Source organism: Narcine bancroftii, chromosome 6 (genome assembly GCF_036971445.1).
Source record: "Narcine bancroftii isolate sNarBan1 chromosome 6, sNarBan1.hap1, whole genome shotgun sequence".
Lineage (NCBI taxonomy): Eukaryota > Metazoa > Chordata > Chondrichthyes > Torpediniformes > Narcinidae > Narcine > Narcine bancroftii.
The window spans coordinates 38,391,408-38,412,006 of record NC_091474.1 but is presented as its reverse complement, the minus strand read 5'-3'; the positions used below and the strand labels follow the sequence as shown (position 1 = coordinate 38,412,006).

Here is a 20,599-nt window from a genome sequence, read left to right as displayed (position 1 = left end):
TGTTCAGAAGGGGCTCAGGCCCAAAACGTTGGTTATATATCTTTGCCTTCAATGGATGCTGAGAGACCTGCTGAGTTTCTCCAGCACTTTTGTGTTTTTTCATTAGTTATGATCTTTCTATGATTACCACATTCTGGAAATGTCATATATTAAATGTAACATCATATTTCTGAAAGGAATAAGAGATAAAAATTAGAAATATTTCCCAGTTAGTTTGAAAATAGCTGTTATCAGAATGGTGAAATCCAACACTAATAATATGTTTACCCAATACTTCGAAGATTTTAACTTGAGCACGCAAAGTCAATCTGTTTTTTGGAGGGGTAACTAATGGGATATACAAGATTGAGTCATGTTTGGATTTTCAGAAACAATCATATACACAAGGTTTCATAAAGTTATTACATAAGTTAAGAATTAAGGGGCAGAGGTTTAGAGGTAACATGAGGGGGAACTTCTTTACTCAGAGAGTGGTAGCCGTGTGGAATCATCTTCCGGGAGAAATAGTGGCGGTGGAGTCAATTGTATTATTTAAGAAAAGGTTGGACAGGTATATGGATGAGAAGAAGATGGAGGGTTATGGGCATTGTGCAGGGAGGTGGGACTAGAAAGGGGTGTTTGGTTTGGTGCGGACTAGAAGGGCCTAATGGCCTGTTTCCGTGCTGTAATTGTTATGTTATGTTATAAAAGAGGTTGGGGGCATAATGTTAACATTGCTGACTAATTATCTATATTTGTAGACTTTTGGACTGAAGTCTAATTCAAGTAATTGAATAATCCTGGAACATCGTGATCAAAATATCACTAGATTATCTAAAAATCCAACTTCTTCATTAATGTCATTCAGGGAGGAAACCTGCTGTCCTTACTAGTTTGGCCTATGTGAAGCCAGATCAAAACAACATGTGGACTTGCCCAAGAACATATGAAAAAGGTCAAATGGCCTTGAGCCTGCTCTACCATTCAACAAAGACATGGCTGACCCAATCTCATTCAACATCACTTTCTTTCTCATCTTCAAAACACTTTGACCTCTTATGGAATTATCAACAAAGTGGTGATTAAGCCACTTTTTTTTTCCATTCTGAATCATGTTAAATATTGTTTCATTCCCACTTAAAATTTGAAAAGCACAAGCATGCAGGTCTATATGGTGATAAATAGTAACCACAGAAAACCATGACCTTGGATTGTACACCAACATGATTAATGAATGAAAATCAACTGGCTTGTAATTGATGGAAGCCTGCAGCGAAATGAACACAGAGCAATGAGCATTCAAATATATTGTCCTGGAAATTAAATGCAATCTGAGATATTATGGGATTTTAAACCACTGGTGGTCTAGCACCAGAAAATATTCATAATATCTGAGCTGTCTTCACATTGAGTGGCATGCTTCACATAGCAGTTAGCGCAATCCTCCAACTGTGTCAGTGACCCGGGTTCGCATCCGGTACTGTCTGTAAGGAGTTTGTACATTCTCCCCGGGTCTGGGTGGGTTTCCTCCGGGTGCTCCAGTTTCCTCCTACTTTTCAAAATGTTTGGGAGTTGTAGGTTAATTTGGGTATTAGGGCCTTCCCAAGATCGTGTTATATGGCGAGCTCTCCACTGGCCACCGTGACAGAGGTGCACCAAAGAAAAGGTACAAGGACTGCCTAAAGAAATCTCTTGGTGCCTGCCACATTGACCACCGCCAGTGGGCTGATATCGCCTCAAACCGTGCATCTTGGCGCCTCACAGTTTGGCGGGCAGCAATCTCCTTTGAAGAAGACCGCAGAGCCCACCTCACTGACAAAAGGCAAAGGAGGAAAAACCCAACACCCAACCCCAACCAACCATTTTTCCCCTGCAGCCGCTGCAAACGTGTCTGCCTGTCCCGCATCGGACTTGTCAGCCACAAACGAGCCTGCAGCTGACATGGACTTTTACCCCCTCCATAAATCTTCGTCCGCGAAGCCAAGCCAAAGGAGGGCTGCACAGGCTTGTGGGCCAGAAGAGCCTGTTACCATGATACATGTCTAGATTTCAAATTTAGAATGTAAAATTTGAAAGGATGCTCAGGCAATAAAATAACATTCTTTTAAAAATTGTTGTTTGTACTTCATGCAGAATGTCAGCGCCTTGAAAAATAATTGTAGTGAATGTTTATATTTTTACATCAAAATCAACTTTTTGAGCACATTTATGCTCCGAGTTTTGTCGGCTGCTGCTGTTGTTATTTGGATTGGAGGAGGAGATAGGTTTTTTTTGTTTTTGTTGCCCGAGCAGTGAGTACTCAGTAAGCAAAAATAAAATTTACCGTAAATTTTTGATTCTTCAGAGATGGGGGGGAGAATTATTTCAATCAAATTATAATTATGGGGCACTGTCATCAGGGATAAGTGTTTGGTTATCTCTTTTATGTTGAGCAGATGAAAGCAATATTTCATTCATTTCTTCAGGTAAATGTGTGTGGTTAAAGAAACTTTAGTTACATCAAAACATTTTCTTTGAAGGTGGAATCCTAAACTCTGAACTGTTTCTGTTTAGCTTTAAATAATTCAAGAACTGTAATTTGTGAATTCTTCATAAATTAATCCTGTGCAATATTAATATATCATGAGTGATTTTGCTTATGTAGGTTAATGTGCAATTGTTATTAATAGTTGCTCCTGCACAGGTCTTTCCAGTGAAACCAATGCCTTTATCCCTATTTGTTCTATTACTTCTGAATTTTGAAGAATGTTGATCATCCAATTTTTTGGGATCACGAATAGAATTTGCTTCATTGTAAATTCCATTGGATTGTGTAATACATGGGATTTTTCAGATTGATTGATTATTTCCCTTGTTTTCTCATTTGTGGCTTCTTCAGAAAAAAACCAGTGGCTTTGGACGCCCTCGTCCTTTTAGTTTAACATCCCTCTGGGTTAGAGAACATGTTCTCTGCTCGCTGCCTTTACACAGTTACTGATCTCTGATCAAAGCCACCAACGAAATGTTATGAACGTGACTACAGTGTGGCTCTATGTAGCAGTCCTCTGGTGCTTCAGTAGGTGGTGCCATTATATCATCTATTATAGTGAATCTTTGATTATGACTAGGTGTCAGGTATGTTGGGTTCAAGACAAAGTGCAACACCATTCATGGTTTTACTAAACATCTAAGTTATGCCCAGCTATGTTTGTTAAAGATTGAATTGTCTCACCAAAACATTATCAATTGAAATGGATAGCTGATTTGTATGGTTTTATGGAAATTAATATTGATTGATTCAAACATGGCAAGTTATGGAGATAATGTTCCTTGAGTCACTGCAGAGTGGGAGTGAATTTATCTTTGGTGGTCTTGTCTGAGAATATTTAATGAAATTGTTGGAGTAATAATATGTGAATATTTGTCAGTCAGCAGAATTGGCATTTTTCATATTAAGGGGAATACATTTTTCTTACCATATTTGTTGGCATACAAGATCCCCCATTTTCACGCCCTCCCCCCCCCCCCCCCCCCCAAGGTCTAATACAGGGTGACATTTTGGTGCTGCCATTTTGGGATTTGAAGTACACATGCAGTGGGGTCATTCATCCACAAGGTGGCAACAGGAGGACAACGCTCAAACTACTCATCCAGCTTCAAGAAGCCCGAGAGGTGCTGCAGCTGTCCAGGTATTGGGCCCGCAGCTTTGTGGACTACCTTCTTTCAGGTGGCCCGTGCTTTCCAGAGCTACCCGCCCCCGCTATCCACTCACTGCTACCCATCCCTGCACCTCATTCAATTTACTCGGGGGCTGTGCTTATCAAACAATGGCTCGGCGTGGAGCCCGATCACCGAGGCCCAATGTTCCCCTCAAAGCAAGCGATCGATTGTCTGCTCCCGCAACTGTGGGTCCTGCCCGTTGCCCTGGTGACCGGCTTCTCTTCCTCCCGCCCTTGCGAGCCCACAGGTCCTTAGTACCTGTCAACCATTTGGCATTTGCAGAATGGAGGTGGGGGTGGGGAAGAGGGGAGAAGCGGCCTGAGCCTCGGTTTGCAGCGGGCAGGAGGACATGTTGCTGCTGTTGCTTTTGTGTGAGGAGGCTTTGGCATCTCCACCATGCAAGGCTGGAGGGTTTCCATCGAGGTGAGTGAAGGCACATACACACGAGTTATCAACAAGGGCCCTTGCAAGAGGAACCCAATCACCAACTTACCCATAAATAAACTAAAACAAATTTTTCCTAAAATCTCCCACTTAAATATGCCAGAGGGTTCTTTATGCCATCAAATACAGTAGATTCAAAAATAGCAATTTCCTATGAAGACAAAAATATTCCGATAAAATTAACCTGCTGTCTGGATTCTCTGAAAACTCACCACACTGGTAACCCTGAACTCCATTACTATGTGAAGCGGATGTGTTTTTTTTTTCTTTTTTGGCATTCTCCTTACTTTCTTCTTTTCCTTCTTTGTTTACTTATGTTAAGGTTGGGTGGGTGGGTAGGGAGGGACTAGGGTATATCACACACGTATTATTTTTTCATTAATAATTGTAGATGTGGTTTTAAAATTCTTAAATAAAATATTAAAAAACCCTGCTGTCTGTGTTCTCATCCAACATTAATTTTGCCTGGACTGTAGTCATTAAAAAAAAAACAAAATTTCCTTTTTTACTTGTATAAAGAAATAATGATTTCTGTCAACAGTGTCTTTCATAACATAGGCCATTTCAAAGTGCTTTTCAGTCGATAAAGGACTTTTGAAGGCTGGAAATTACTGCATCATCGAGAGAGCCCAACCAAAGCCCCTCAAATGGCAGACTGTTCAGCTAATCTGTGGGCTGAAGGGCCTCCTTCTGTGCTGTGCTGCTTTAATTTCTTTTACAGTGATTGGTCGAGGATTTAACATTGACCAGGATTCTGTTGTTCAACATCTTTTAAACACTCAGGTGGGATCACAGAACCTCAAATTAGACTGTAATTTTAAAGATGTTTCCTCCAATAGCAGAGCACTTCCTTGGTTTTACACTGAAGTGTCATTGTGCTCATATTCTGGAAAGGGAATTGAGCTGAATTACCTGAGATATGAAATGTGAGCATAGAATCAAGTGTGATAGAGTTAGTATGAAACTATACCTCCTTTCACACTGCCCACTCTCCTAGGAAGTGGGAAAACTTACCGGGCCTGCTGCACTTGGGAGCCTTTCTCACTGCACCGTGATTTACCTGGTTAATCGGAAACCTGGCATTTTAAGTGGGGGGGAGGGGGTTCTGCCTCCAGCGGTGACAATGCGAGAGCAGGTTGTGTGCTTTCACACCACCAGAAGGCAATTAGTGAGTTAACTCAGCCGGGCTCTGACACTTGCCCCCACTAATTTAACTTGCCTGGCCAATAAATAAGGAAAAACTGTTTCTCCAACAGAATGGTCCATAGCTAGACAGTGAACATTTATAGTTATTGGCAAAAGTGCCAGAGGCAGCATGGGATACATTGCATGTTGTGATCTGAAACATATTCTATGTAAGGGAGATAGAAGCAGATTCCATTGAATCATTGGGTGAAGCCAAAAAATGGCAGAAAGAGGGGGTATCCAAATTATTGGATGTCTGCCAAAATGCCACCCCAGGCATGACAGACTAAAAGGTTGGCAGGTGATATTTGAGTTTGTAGCAATAATCAGTAAAATTGAAGGCACTATAACTTCTGGTCTTTGGAGATGAGTTAGGATGAATGATTTCAAGAATCATTGCTGATTCAATTTGTAATTTCATGGGTCAGAGGCTGCCTGAATGTAATAGAGTTTTCATGGCTGTTCCTGGGCTTGATGGCAACTTAATAGGATTGAAATTGTCTGTTGAAAATAAATGGCAGTTTAAGTAGTTAATTTCTTGCAAGTAAGAAACTGATTTCAAAATTGTTGAATTGGGGTTGGTGATAATTAATTGTACTAACTTGTCAACCAAAACAGAGAATACTTTATAAATAAAATACAACACATTGATGCCCCATTCTCAGAATAATGTTTGCTACATTGAAGTAAAATGATAGTTAACATCAATAGGCTATTAATGCATTGAGGCCTTTGTTGTACTGCCTGGGTTGATGAATGCTGATAGAACAGATATTAGATATGGGGAAAGGTCACTTTGTATCATCTGATTAAATTGGACCTGATAAGATGCCTTAAAGTTCTATTTACTTTGCCAGCATCACAAATATGAATGATTTATTATTTGCAAAATAAATAAAATAGATCTTACCTTGCTAAAAGAAGCACCTTCAAAGAAGATTTTAGTTTAAGTTTCTGTTAGCAGAGCTACTTCTTGTGACAATATTACATGCAACAGAAATGAAATACTTCGAAGAAAGAACCTTAAAGACTAAAAACCAGTTGATCTTGTTGACTTGCAATCCATTGCAATCAATTGTAGAAAATAAATGTGAAAAGATTGCATATCTCAGGTAATTTTAATATTTTTTCCAACTGAAATCACACCAACATATAAATAGGACAATTTCCACTGTGAGTGAGAGGCCCCAATTGCATTCAACACTTGTGATGGTTACGGACTTTTCCCAGCCACTGAAAACACTGTTTGATGTGAAATCATTTTTATGAAAGTTCGACCAAATCACTCAGTGCAAGTTAATTTGTCAAGATGGTAATAACTGCATGAGATATTTAAACAAATACAAAATATGCCACATTTAATCCTGTTTCACATTTTGGAAAATATTGATCAATCTTTGAAATTCTATGGGATACAATCACACTAATCAGATCCATTTGTTTCCCATGTGAAACTTTAACATAAATGGATTCCCACCACAACCTGGTTACATATTCTCCATCTAAAAATACTTCTTACCGGTTACTGAAGGGAAGTAGATGCCAACCAGGAGGGTGAAATATGAGGTCATGTCAGTGAACACATAAGGTTGGTCCATGTCAAGTTTACTGGTTGAGGTGGTGATAGATGGCATCCTACTGTGTTCCACAATCACACCTTTAGAGAGATAATTTGCCCACATATTTTCTGGATTAAAGAAAACATAAACAAGTTGAGTTAATTGGATTGTTTTCATGTAAAGCTAGCAGAATTACTATTTTTAGGTCCTAGTGATGTTTATTAGCCTACTATCTTTGTCTAGTTGTGACACTGGGTCAAGTTGGAAAGTTTTCATCTTCTTAATACCACATGTCTCCCACAAATCTTCCCTTCCACCACTACCTTTCTTCACAGCTCAAGAAAGGACTGTTGAACGATTTAGTCCATCTATATTTGCAAGGAAATCAATAATGGTTATTGGTAGCTGCTTGCATTGGTGCATTGCTAAGAGTGCTCCATGAGACCAAATGCAGTTACAACACCATAGAAGAGACAATAGTACCCAATACTGCAATTTAAACAGATGTATCCTATACTCAGAAGATGGCCTCTGTTCAGAAAAATATTTGTAATCCTCTAGTTCTGCCAAATAAAAACATATATGATTGAAATTATGCAAAAAAAGTGATCAATAGAAGTTTCATTGCTTGGTGAAGAAAGAGCTAGAAAAGGACTGCAATATATATTAGTACATTTAGTGAAACATTGAACTGTACTCCTTTAGTAACTGTAAAATCTTCAGGGAAATATTTTTGGATTGTTTCTATCTTTGTGTGGAATCTGTCTGTTCATCTTTGTGTTGAAGACAGAGTTAGAAAAAGAATGCATGTTTATCTGTTACTTTGTTTCCATAATATAAGTTCAATTTGCATCTCAACCAGTAAGTTGGAAAATAATGCAGACATAGTAATGTAGCTTAACAACACAATACAAGGACATTGCATGAAATAACAGTGGACAAACAGACCACACTGGCTCTGTTTCTAGTTCTGCCATGAGCTGTGGCCTGATGCAGGTTCTTGACTTGAGGTGTCAATAATTCCTTTTCCTTTCAGCCGCTCAGCCTGCTGAGCTCTTCCAGCCGATCGATTTTTGCTTCAGATTCTAGCATCTGAAGTCTCTTGTCTCTCCACAAGACCGTGCTGCTGTTTATATTATCTGGTCATCCTCCTTTATCCACCTCTATCTACAGCATGCTCAATTCATTTTTCCTCTCTTTTATTTAACTAGCTTTCCCATAAATATGTTTCTATCAATTGCTTCAACTATTTGCTGAGGTCAAGGCTCCATGTTCCGACTGCTATCTGGGTGAGAAAGTGCCTTCTGATTTCTCAACCTGACCTGTTCTGTTGCTGGCTGTCTTATATCATAGACTAGATTTCCCAACAATAGCAAGCTGCTCTCTATACCCTTTCACAATTTAAAAAATCCAAATCAAGTCTTAGTTATGAACTTGCAGTTCTTGCATCTTCTTTTCAACTCCTTTTGTACGTGCTCCAATGTTTCTATTTCCTTCCAACAATACAGGAAACAGAACTGTTCAAAACTCTCCAAGTATTGTCCAACCAAAATATCTTCAACAGAACTTCCCTGGAAATAATCCCCTAGCTTTCCATTTGTTTTTGTGGTGGCCTTGTTCATCTGAGCTGCAACCTTTAGTGTTTCATGCATTTGCACTCATTTCACAACATTAATCATGATAACTTGACAAATTACGACAGTTTAGTTTTCATAAGTGGCCAGTTTTGGTCATGGACAACCTTGTTTAAGCTATCCACTGTTTAGAACAATTGATTTGGGAGAAAAGTGAAATGGATATGGACAGAAATTCTATCTTCTGTGATGGATTCATTCCAAATTACTCAACACAGCAACAAGTCAACAGCAGATGCCCTCTCACTGGCTCTACATAAAGCCCTGGAACACCTCGACAGCAAAGACATGTGCATCAGGAAGCTCTCTATCAACTACAATTTGGCATTCAACACCATCATCCCCTCAAAATTGATCAGCATACACAAAAAACTGACATCCCCTCAAAACTGATCAGCAAACTGGGCTGGGCTGCAATACCCCACTGTGTAATTGAATCCTGGATTTCCTCACCTCCAGACTTCAATCAGTGAGGATTTGTAAGAACATCTCCTCCATAATCTCCATCAGTACTGGAGCACCACAGGGCTGTGTTCTTAGCCCCGTGCTCTACTTGGTTTACAACTATGACAACTATGATAAGTCAAGTTTATTGTCATCTGATTGTACAAGTACAACCTGACAAAACAGCGTTCTCCAGACCTTAGTGCAAAAACAAGCAAACATGCAACCAGACATAACACATGAACAGACAAATAATACATATTCAGGACAAGAATTATATACATGAACATAAATAAATAAATAAATAAATAGATTGATGTTGTTTTGTACAAAGAGAGTCTTAGATGGTTAGTGTAACCAGTTCCTTTGGTCATTCAGCATTCTCACTCCCTGTGGGAAGAAGCTCTTCCTCAGCCTGGTGGTGTTGGCTCTGATACTCCTGGATCTTTTTCCCAATGAGGAGCAGCTGAAAAATGCTGTGTGCAGGGTGGAAGGGGTTGTCGATGATTTTGCGCATCCTCTTCAGACAATTATCTCAGTAAATCACGTGGGGTGGGGGGGGGGGGGGGGGGAGGGAAACTCCATTGATCTTCTCTGCCTCTCTTATGTCCTATGGATTGACCTCTGATCCATCACTCTGTGATGCAGCCGGCCAGGGCACTCTCTATAGAGCTTTTATAAAAGCTAGCCTTGCCCACTCCAGTCTTTTCAGGAAGTGCAATCATTGTTGCACCTTCTTGACAAGTGAGGAGATGTTGAAGAGATGTTGAGTGTCCACGATAGATCATTAGTTAGGTGATCTCCAAGGAACTTGGTGCTCTCCACTCTCTCCACTACAGAGTTATTGATGTATAGTGGAAGCTGGTCATTCCTGGTCCTCCTGAAGCCTACGATCATCTCTTTTGTCTTTTTTACTTTGAGACTCAGGTTGTAACTCTTGCACCAGTTCATGAGATTTTTCACCTCTTCTCTATAGTGTGACTCATCGTTGTTGCTGATGAGACCGACTGTTGTGTCACCTGCAAACTCGATGACCCTGTTGGAGCTGGATCTGGTGATTCAGTCGTGGGCCAGTAGAACAGGAGAGGGCTGAGCACACAACCCTAAGCTGTGCCAGTACTCAGTGTAATGGTGCTCAATATTCTGCTACAGACCTGGACAACCTGTAGTCTTTCTATGAGGAAGTCCAGGATCCATTTATAGAGAGGTGTGTTAAGTCCCAGCAAGGATAGCTATTTCCACCAGTCTCTGGAGAATGATTGTATTAAACACCAAGCTGAAATCAATGAACAGCAGCCTGACATATGAGGCGCCAGTCTCCAGATGGGCCCTGATGGAGTGAAGCAACAAGGCTATAGAATCAACTGTGGAACAGTTTGTAGGCAAATTGAAATGGACCTGCATCTCTGGAAGGTGCTTTGAAGTGTTCCGCCACCAGACGCTCAAAGCATTTCATAATGGTAGAAGTCAGTGCCACAGGGCTGTAGTCATTGAGATCTGTTATTGTTGCCCTTTTGGGATCCGGTATTATAGTGGCTGACTTGAACCCAATGAGATCAATGGACTGCTGCAGTGAAGTGTAGAAGATGACCATGAGGAACTTCATCAATTGGTCTGTGCATTACCCGACCAGGTATGTTGTCTGTTCGCATCGCCTTGTGTGGATTCACCTTGGAAAGGGTTTTTCTCATCTTGGCCACTGCTAAGCAGGGGTCCAGTTCATCAGGGGGACATGGAGTTTTCTTTGATATCATCCTGTACTTCTCATCAATCTGTGCTTAGAAGGTGTCCAGTCTGTCTGGATGGGAGGCGTCATTGTCCTTAATACACAAAGTGATGGGATCTATTATAGTCTTCCCTTGCCACCTGCGCCTCGTGTCGCCAGTGTCACACAGCTGTCTGTAGATCTTCTGTGCCTAGCCTTGCTTTGCCTTCCAGATTGCATGGAAGATTTCAACCCTGACTGATTGTAGTGCCATCTTATCCCCTGTCCTGAAGGCAGCACCATGAGCTCTGGGAAGGGCCCGGACCTCTGCATGGTTTCTGGCTAGCCCTGGTTGTGAAGCATTTGATCTCAGTGATATCGTCAATGCAATTCTCATGTAGCCAGTCACAGAGCTTGTGTTCTCCTCTAAGTTTGCATGACCATTATACGTGGCCGCCTTCCTGAAACAGCTTCAGTCTGTGGTCTCAAAGCATTCCTGTAGTGCTGCTATGACCTCTCCTGGCCATGTCCTAATCACCCTATGAACTGACCAGTCTGTACGCCGGGGCTAGTAGGACAGATATGTGATCTGAGTAACCAACGTGGGGGCGGGGTGCAGCCTTGAACGCACCAGGGACATTGGTCTACATCTGATCCAAGGTGTTTTCTCCTCTGGTGGCAAAATTTACATGCTGTTGAAACCGTGGTAAGACTGTTTCCAGGTTGGCATGATTGAAATCACCAGCAACAATCATGGCACCATTAGGGTGGGAAGCCTGCGCTTCGCAGATGGCACTGTAAAGCTCCTTCATGGCTTCATCCTCATTAGCCAAAGGCGGAACATAGACTGTAGCAAGCACCATGGCCGAGAACTCCCTGGGCAGATGGAAGGGTCTGTATTTCACCAGGTGGTACTCTATTTCTGCTGAGCAGAAGGTCTTCACAACAGAGATATTGATGCACCAGTTCTCGTTGATGTAAATGCACAGTTCCCCTCCTCACATCTTGGCAGAAACAGCAGCGTCTCTGTCTGACCTGAAGGAGATAAGGCCATCCAGCTGGATTGCTGATCTGGAATGGTGTCCTGGAGTCAATGTTTCTATAATCACCAGAGCACAGTAGCCCTGCAGTTCTCTCTGGTTCAGATGCTGCCTCAGGAAATTCATTTTCTTCTCCAGCAATCTTACATTTGAGAGTGAGATCATCGGGAGTGCAGGTCTGAAAGGGTTAACTCTCACTCTAACCCTGATGCTGGCCCATTTTGCACTCGTCTGCCTTCTCCAGCAACACTTCAGATGGCCTCCCACGCATCTCCAAGGATCCGCTCCACAGTTTGCAGCAGTCTGTGTTCCCTGCTTCACTAGGTTTAAACTGCACAGAAGCTTACCAATCCGATCCACTAATTTGAAGGTCCAGTTTACGCTTTGTATTTTGACGAGAGTTTCCTGATTTAGATACAATGTAGTGGTTTGGGGATTTCACCATTTTGAGGAGCCATTGCAATCTCATGTGCCACCATCTTGAGATCGTACACAATCTACAAATTTGCTAAAGATACCATGGCTGTAAAATTAAAACGGGGTGATGAGTCAGCACACAGGAGAGAGACAACCTCAACCTCACCAAAACCAGTGAGCTGATTGTGGACTTTATGAAGGGCAAACCAGAGGAGTGTGATCCACTGATCATTGGGAGATCAGAGGCGGAGAGGGTGATTCCTGAGAGTCGGTATCTTGGAGAATTTTTCCTGGACCCAAGACACTAATGTCATCTTGAAGGAAGCACATTAGCCCCAGGAGTTTGCAAAGGTTTGGTATGGCATCAGAAATCTTGGCAAACTTCCACAGATGTATAGTGCATCATGGTCTGATATAGGGGGCACCAATACCTCTGAGTGGAAAGCCTTGCAAAAAGTAGTGGACACAGCCCAGTACATCAAAGGCAAAACTGTCCCCACCTTTGAGAAAATCTACATGGAGCAATGCTGTCAGAGAGCAGCAGCAACCATAAGAAGCCACCCCACCCAGGACACGTTCTGTTCTCGCTACTGCCACCCGGAGAGAAGTATAGGTGCCAGAAGACTTGTACCACCAAGTTCAGGAACAGTGGTTACCCCTCCACCATCAGACTGCTTAACATCAAACTCAGAGACTCATTTAAGGACTCTTACTTTGCATTTTAATTATTACTAAATGTATTTTTCTCTTTATTGCACAGTTTACATTTTTCTCTTTTGTGTACACATTTTCCTTGAGTGCAGTTTTTTTGCTCTACTAATAAGTAGGAATTCTGCCTGCCCCATTGGTAAAAGAATCTCAGGAGTGTATGTGATTTCATGTATGTACTCCAACAATAAATCTGAACTTTGAATGAGAATACTAGATCCCCAATGCAGTGCACAGAACATCAGCACAAAATATAAAATTAGAATTGTATCCGAGTGCTAACACCATTTTTTTTGGAATGTGACCATGTGAGAAGAGCTTTCTGCATTTTTTTGTCCCAAATTGATGGTAAAACAAATCATTCATCATTGCATTTGGGTGATGATTATTTTCCTGTTGCAAAATTACACGACAAATTCCGAGAACTTATCCTCATGACCATATTGTCAGTTCAAATGGAGGTGATGCCAACAGCACAATCCCATAATACTGCTATGATCTTCTTGATGACAATAATCTAAGGATCAGGAAGGAGGAAGTGCAACATGTGCTATCAAACGGTTGTTTTTGAATTCAGTGTTATTTTACTATCGGCAAACTACTGATAGTAACTACAAATATCAATCAAGATGCAAACCACCAATTAGCCACAGAAAGGATGGCCAGATTACAGTTTGCCAAGAAGTTTTTAAAAGAGCCTGCAGAATTCTAGAAAACGTTTTGTGACATAGGAGAGCAAGATTAATCTGTATCAGAGTGATGGCAAGAGCAAAATGTGGAGGTGAAAAAGGAACTGCCCAAGATCCAAAGCATACCACCTTTGCCATAGTTTGCATCTTGCAGGATAGCCTCTGTATTTCTTTTCATGGTTTTCTGTCGACAGTAGTCATGAACACATCCACACCTGTCTCCTGAAAGGTTTTTTCTTCATTATATTGAGAATTCATCTGCCATTAGCAGTAGAGGTCTTCCTTGGAATTCCAGTCCCTTTGTGATAACTGAGCTCAGCAGTACCCTCTTCCTTCTTAATGATGTTCCAAACAGCTGATTCTGGTTTGGGCGATGTCTCTTATTGTTTTATTCTTGTTCTTCAGCCTCATTATGGCTTCTTTGACTTTCATTGGCACAACTCTGGTCTTCATGTTGAAAAAATGGCAATTACAACTTCAAAGGTTGTTGAAAGCTTAGAAGGAAGCCTAGCTCTCTTATATCTGCACCAATGAAGCAATGAAATATAACTAAGTAATCACAATCATCTGTGAAGTCAAATGTCCCAAACATTATGGTGTCCTGAAATGAAGGGACACCATGTGCTGTAATTTCTACATGGTCAAACCAAAATGTAGACAAATAACCTTGAATAAAATCTGGAATGTGCAGTTCAATTACATGTGAATAATTTGATTACAAATTTAAAACTGTGGTTCACAGGGCAAATAGAGGGGCAAAAAAAGTGTTTTTGTCTCAAACATTATGGAGGGCACACTATCTGTCCAATATTTTCTTAAATATTAATAGTACCTGCCTCAACCATCTCTTCAAACAGCCCATTCCATATTAAGCAACACCTCTGTGTACAAATAGTTCCTTTCCCTAAATTTTCCCCCTCCCCGACTCACCTTATTCCTACGTTCTCTGGCTGCCGATTCTCCAACTCTGGGCAAGAAACTCTCTGCATTCCCCTAATGATTTTGTACACCTCTCTGAGATCACCCTCATCCTCCTGTGCTCCAAGGAATAAATCCCTAGCCTGCTCAACCTCTCCCTATAATTCAGGCCACCCCCTCCCTCCCCACCCCCGAGTCCTGGTAACATCCTCTTAAATCTTTTCTCCACCTTCTCTAGTTTGACAATATATTTCCTAAAACGCGGTGACCAAACTGAATGCAATACTAAAATGGGCTTCATCAAAGTGTTATATTCAGTATTCTGACTGATTAATATGCTAAAATCCTTTTTGACTTTTCTATCTACTTTATGATGGATTGTAGAGGTGAATAGTTCTCATGGAACTCAAAATTAATATCAGGAAACACCTGTTGGAGAGAAGTCACCACTGGATGATACTACAAATAACTCATTCCGTCAATTAGACAGAAGCTGGGTGGAAAGCATTGACCTTGATCAAATTTCTTTTATGTTAAAGGCACACAAGAGCAAGATTTCTCAATCTCAATGTCAAGATCATGAATGTGTACATATGAGTTGGGTGGGGGATCAGAGTTGGGAAGTGGTGAGATGCAGCTGCTCTGGCATGTAACTTTTAAACAACATAGATGACATGTTCACAGAGCCTGTGTCACATAGAAAGGACTTCAAGAGAAGAAAAACTAGAATCATACAGTTAATATTTGGGTATGAAAAAACCAACTAACATTGTAGCCTTGTTTTATGGATTTGCTCGTGAACTCTCAAATGGGATTAATTTAGATGATGCAAAAATCGGCAGTTATGCATTGCAGTTTGCTTTAATGTCCTCACACTGTGGAAGGTTTAATCTCAATGACAAATGAATGCAATAAAAATGATTAAATATGTCATATCCAGAATTCTGGCTGCATGCCAATAAAAGAACATCTGTTACTAAATAGTTCATGACTTTGCTATATTTTATTCAGTGAAAGCCTGGAGGAAATGAGGTGAATGACATTGAAACATGGACCAAAAGGAAAATCTTTGATCTTAATGACATATAATATCACTTTATCCTTTAAAGCCACCCCAATAATAACTTTAAACAGTGATTCGGGTTGTGGCCACCAATGACTACTTAATTTAGACCCTGGCCTGTACTCTTATGAATGATGATAATACATATGGTAATAATACATTTGGAGATGGACAGCATGATTGGATAATATAACTGTCAATCAAAGTCTTCAACCACATTGCTATAAGTGACTCAGACTATATTATTAAGTTGCTATATCACTGTCATCCAATCATTGAATTACTTTGTAAAATTAGCCTGCTTTTATTGGAAGGAGTTGCTGAGATTTTTGCTGGAAATTTTGTTTCCTCCATTTTTTGAGCAAGATAAAGTTAAATTACCCATAAAATGGATGTGATGTTTCTTTTAATGTGAAGTCTTAGTCTGACTATTGAAAGAAATGTTGACATTTCTGGCACAAAAGGAGGCCAGCACCTTTACAGCGCCAGTGATTGGGACCAGACTGGGGTTCGAATCCCGTGCTGTCTGTAAGGAGTTTGTATGTTCTCCCTGTGTCTGCGTGGGTTTTCTCTGGGAGTTCTGGTTTCCTCCCACCATTCAAAACGTATCGGGGGTGTAGGTTAATGGGGTGTAAATAGGGCTGAGTTGGCCTGTTACAGTGCTGTGTGTCTAATATATATTTAAAAATAATTTATTTACGTTAATGCCACATCCACTCTCCATCTGTATTTTTATAGGTTATCATTCATCAAGTGTTCATGAAGTACTTTTTGAGTGGATCAAGGTGCTGGCTCCAACAACATTACAAGTACAGTGTAACCTTCCATTATTCTTTGGGTGGGGAAAAAATACTTAAAACACAAGTCTAATCTTTTTACAAAATTAACTTTAACTTTCTGAGCTAATTATTAACCTTTGTGCCAAGGAAAATAGATCAATTTTTAAAAAAAAAATCTCACTCCAGCCTCTCAGAAATGTTATACACATTAATTCAATCTCCCCCTATATTTGCTTCAAAGAAAGGAACCTTTGACCAGGCAATCTCACATCATGATTGTAATTCTCCTACCCTGGTTCTATCACAGTATCATGACCTGAATATAGGGCTGTGACTGTGTGATTTCCAGGTTCTCGTCTGCAATGATGAATTAACCAATGACCCAGTGCACCAGTCTGAATGGTAAAGATATTGGCCAACAGGTACTGAACTAATGAACCATTTACTTACAAACTGCATATTAAATTTCGGTTGCCAGTGGTTTATGCAAATATTAGCATTATAATCCACAGGCAAATGTGGAGGCCCACAATGTTACATAAAACTAGCTGCATCTTGTAAAAGTAAGCTTCATTATGGCACCAAGCATTTGAAAGCTAAATTTGTGGTGGGATTATTGAGCAATGGAGTGTGAGGGAAAAGGTTTTTGGACACCAGCCTAGAGAAGATGTAATGAAGAGATGTCTAGGTTCCCAAAGAAGGAGCAGTCGGCTTTCCAAGTTGATACTCTGGAAACAAAGAAAGGAAGTAACAGTTAATGAAGATTTCTTCAAGAAATGGATGATTGCAGGAAGAAGTTTGATTATGGGTGGCACGGTTAGTGTAGTAGTTGGGGCAATGCTATTATAGCACCAGCGACCCAAGGTCAAATCCAACGCTGTCCCCACATCTGCAGTTTTTTCCCCTACCCTTCAAAATACTTATGGGGTTGTTATGTTAATTGGTCACATGGTGTATTTGGATGGCTGGGTTCATGGGGATGAAAGAGCCTGTTACTGTGCTGTATCTCTAAAATTAAAATTTAAAATTTACATGACAAATGTTGGAACCCTGAGAATGTGCAGAAGAGTGAAGGTGGTGAAGAAGACATCTGGTGCGCTTTCCTTAATTGGACATGAAAATTAGTGAAAAAGTTGAGACCTCATGTCACAGCTGGACAAGGTGTTGATGAGACCACATTTGGAGTACTGTGTGATATTCTGGTCACCCAGCCATGGGAACAAAATCAATATGTTAGAATGAGTACAGAGGAGAATCACCAGGAAACTTCCAGGAGTGGAGGGCTTGAGTTATTGGGAGAGGTGGGATACTCTTGGTGTTTATTCCCTGAAGCACAAGAGGCTGAGGAGTGACCTTATAAAGGTTTATAAAATCATGAGTTTTATGGATAAAGTGAAGTGTAGATGATTCTAGTTTTTATGGGAGAGATTAAAAAGAGATCTGAGGGGAAAAGTTTTCACCCAGAAAGTTATCTGTATCTGGAACAAGTTGCCTGTGAAAGCAGGTACAAGTGTGATGTTCAAAGGACATTTGGACAGAGTAACAGAAATGTAGATAGGAAGGGTTTAGAAGGATAGAGACAAAATGCAGGCATGTGGGACTAGTTCATAAATGCCAACTTGGCCAATATGGATGAGTTGGGCATAAAGGTCTGTTCAGTGATTTAAAAAAAAAATTATATATTTTTAAATATTTAGACATATAGCATGGTAACAGGCTCTTTCGGCCCATGAGCCCATTCTGTCCAATTACACCCAAATGACCTACAATCCCTGGTACATTTTGAAGGGTGGGTGGAAACTGGAGCCCCTGGGGAAAACCCATGCAGACATGGGGAGAACGTACAAACTTCTGATAGACAGTGTGGGGTTTGAACCCCAGTGCTGATAGCTGGTGCTGTTACAGCATTGTTCTAACCACGCTACCCATGTTATATAACTATGAATTTCCTACCAACTGCACCACTAGCCTCATCCACTTTTCATTTTACTGTGATCACATCACAAAGTGAATGACAAACTTTACCAAGTCTTCAGGCCACATCCTGGACTTTGCCCCTGCATACTTAGCATGGCTGAGAGCCTTAACTCCACATCTCACAACATGTTGCTGATGTTCAGGCAAACCTGGCAGAGCAGACTCCATGGGCCGAGGAACCTATTTCTTCTATATATTGTGATCTAGTGCTAAGAATTATGGGCAGGTACATTGCTAGGACCATGGCTCATTGCAGGACTGAAACAATGGATGAGAAAGATAATTACACATCTCATTCTCCTCCCTTCAGCACATTTCTCAGGTTTCTCTTACTCTGAAGCTACAGGCTCGGTAAATCTGCATCTCCGGCCTTCTCCTCTCTTCTCTACTACTTTACTCAGTCTTCTTTGCATTTCAGGAAAGCAGCAAGAAGCTGAGGGCTAAACATTAGGGATGTGCAAAAGACCAGAGCTTGATGTGTGGGAGAATCTTGTCAATGTATCAATATAATCTCCACTGGGGAATGGGAAGTTGGCATTAAATCAGGACTGTCAGGCTGGGAACTAGATTCTTCCCGCAGGCTGTGAGATTGATGAACAGAACCAAGTAAACCGTCCTAAAATATGTACATATATTTATTTAAAATTGTGTTTTGATGTATAAATGTGATTATTAACTGCCTGTTTGTGTGTGCACCATGATTATAGTAACATTAGAGTAGAATGTTGTATTGCAGTTTATTGATAGAAATACCCCAGAGCATTTTGCCAGAGAAATGATCTTTCCTAGAGCAGGAACACACAAAACCACGATTCAGTTTTCTAAAAGACTTGAATCCAAGAAATACAATGATGAAATAACATTCCAAAGAAAGATCTAATTAATCTCCCACAGTTAGACCTGTGTCAAATACAGATTGGAATCAGGATTATCATTGCTCACTTCCCAAGTTATTAGTTGAAAGTGTAAACTTGCTCAGCTTTTATTTACCATGGAGCAGAGCTGCAAGGAATAAACTTGCACACTCTGATTCCAAATGAGACAGGAGCAACCAGCTGAGAAAACACATTTCTATCTATGAATTGGGATTGCATTACAAACCTGCCCATGGATAGACCAATGTGCTTAAGATAAAGGAAGTATTAAGAATATGGCAAAGTACAGTCTTAAATTTGGATTTCCTGTTTTTTTTAGTTCATTTTTGTTAATACAACTCAGCACCGAGCTATGGGAAATAAATCAGTTTCATGAAACATCATTTCAGTCGACTTACATACCTTCACTTCCATCCCAGGTAAATTTCAGGCAACCCAAAAATGCCACAATGGTAGATCTAGTAGAGCCATTGCCTTGTATTACTGGAGGACCGGGGTCCCCCTTACCTTCCTTCCTCTAGTTCCAAATCCCCTTCCTTTCATTCCATGACCTACAGGCAGTCCCCAGGTTATAAGTCTGCCTTTAAGCCAAATTTGTAGGTAAGTCAGAACCAGTACAATATGGTTCTCATTTAGCATTTTTAGCGTCAGTTAGTCAAATCTTTATAGTATATATTTTACCTTTCTATGCAAAAAAATAGAAAAAAGATCATGATTAAAAGTTTACATTTTTGTTCCATTGATGTCTTGCATATCAGAAGGGGCATTGGTGAGGTAACATTTTGCACATGCGCAAATTGGGGGGAACAATCAGCTTGTAAGTACAATTTGTCTGTAAGTCAGATGTTCATTACACAGGGACTGCTTGTACGTCATCCTATCAGAGTGCATCTATCTCAGCCCTCTTCCTCTTCCTCCAATCATTTTCTAGCTTTCTTCCTCCTCCCATCTGTACTCACCTATCACCTACCGGCCTATGCTCTTTTGTCTCCCCCCCCAAACTATTATTCGACCTTCTGCCCTAATCTTATGATTCCTGATGAAGGGTTAACAGCCTGAAACATTGTTGCCTTCCATGGATGCTGCCTGACCTGCTGAGTTCCTCCAGAATTTTGTGCATTGATTTCTTTTTCCAGCATCCGCAATCTCTCTTGTCTGCCACATTTCTTTCTGACTTACTTTTCCCACTCAACCTCAGTAAATCAATCACACACACCAACTATCAGCTAAAGAAGCTGTTCCCTATGTTAAGATTGTTTTGGGACATTTTTGTTATTACAACTGCACTGAGGCATGGGAAATAAATCAGTTTCACGAAACATCATTTCATTTCAGTCAACTTACATACAAATTCATGAACTCAGAGGCTTTTCTCAATATAATGCATCATGTCATAAGGGAATATTAGCCATTGAGTTATAGTTTGCATGCATCCAATTTACAAAAATGTACTGAATGAATGTTTAGGGTGGAGAACATCGTTC

At 40.6% G+C, this 20,599-nt stretch overlaps 1 protein-coding gene across 1 annotated transcript in view; it reads right to left on the bottom strand.

Moving 5' to 3' along the window:
- Positions 1 to 20,599, bottom strand: part of slc12a5a (solute carrier family 12 member 5a) — a 715,472-nt gene that overhangs the window by 65,243 nt on the left and 629,630 nt on the right. Inside the window, exon 9 of the mRNA XM_069884657.1 lies at positions 6,827 to 6,994. Coding sequence (XP_069740758.1) covers positions 6,827 to 6,994 — 168 coding nt within the window. The remainder of the gene's footprint in view (positions 1 to 6,826; positions 6,995 to 20,599) is intronic.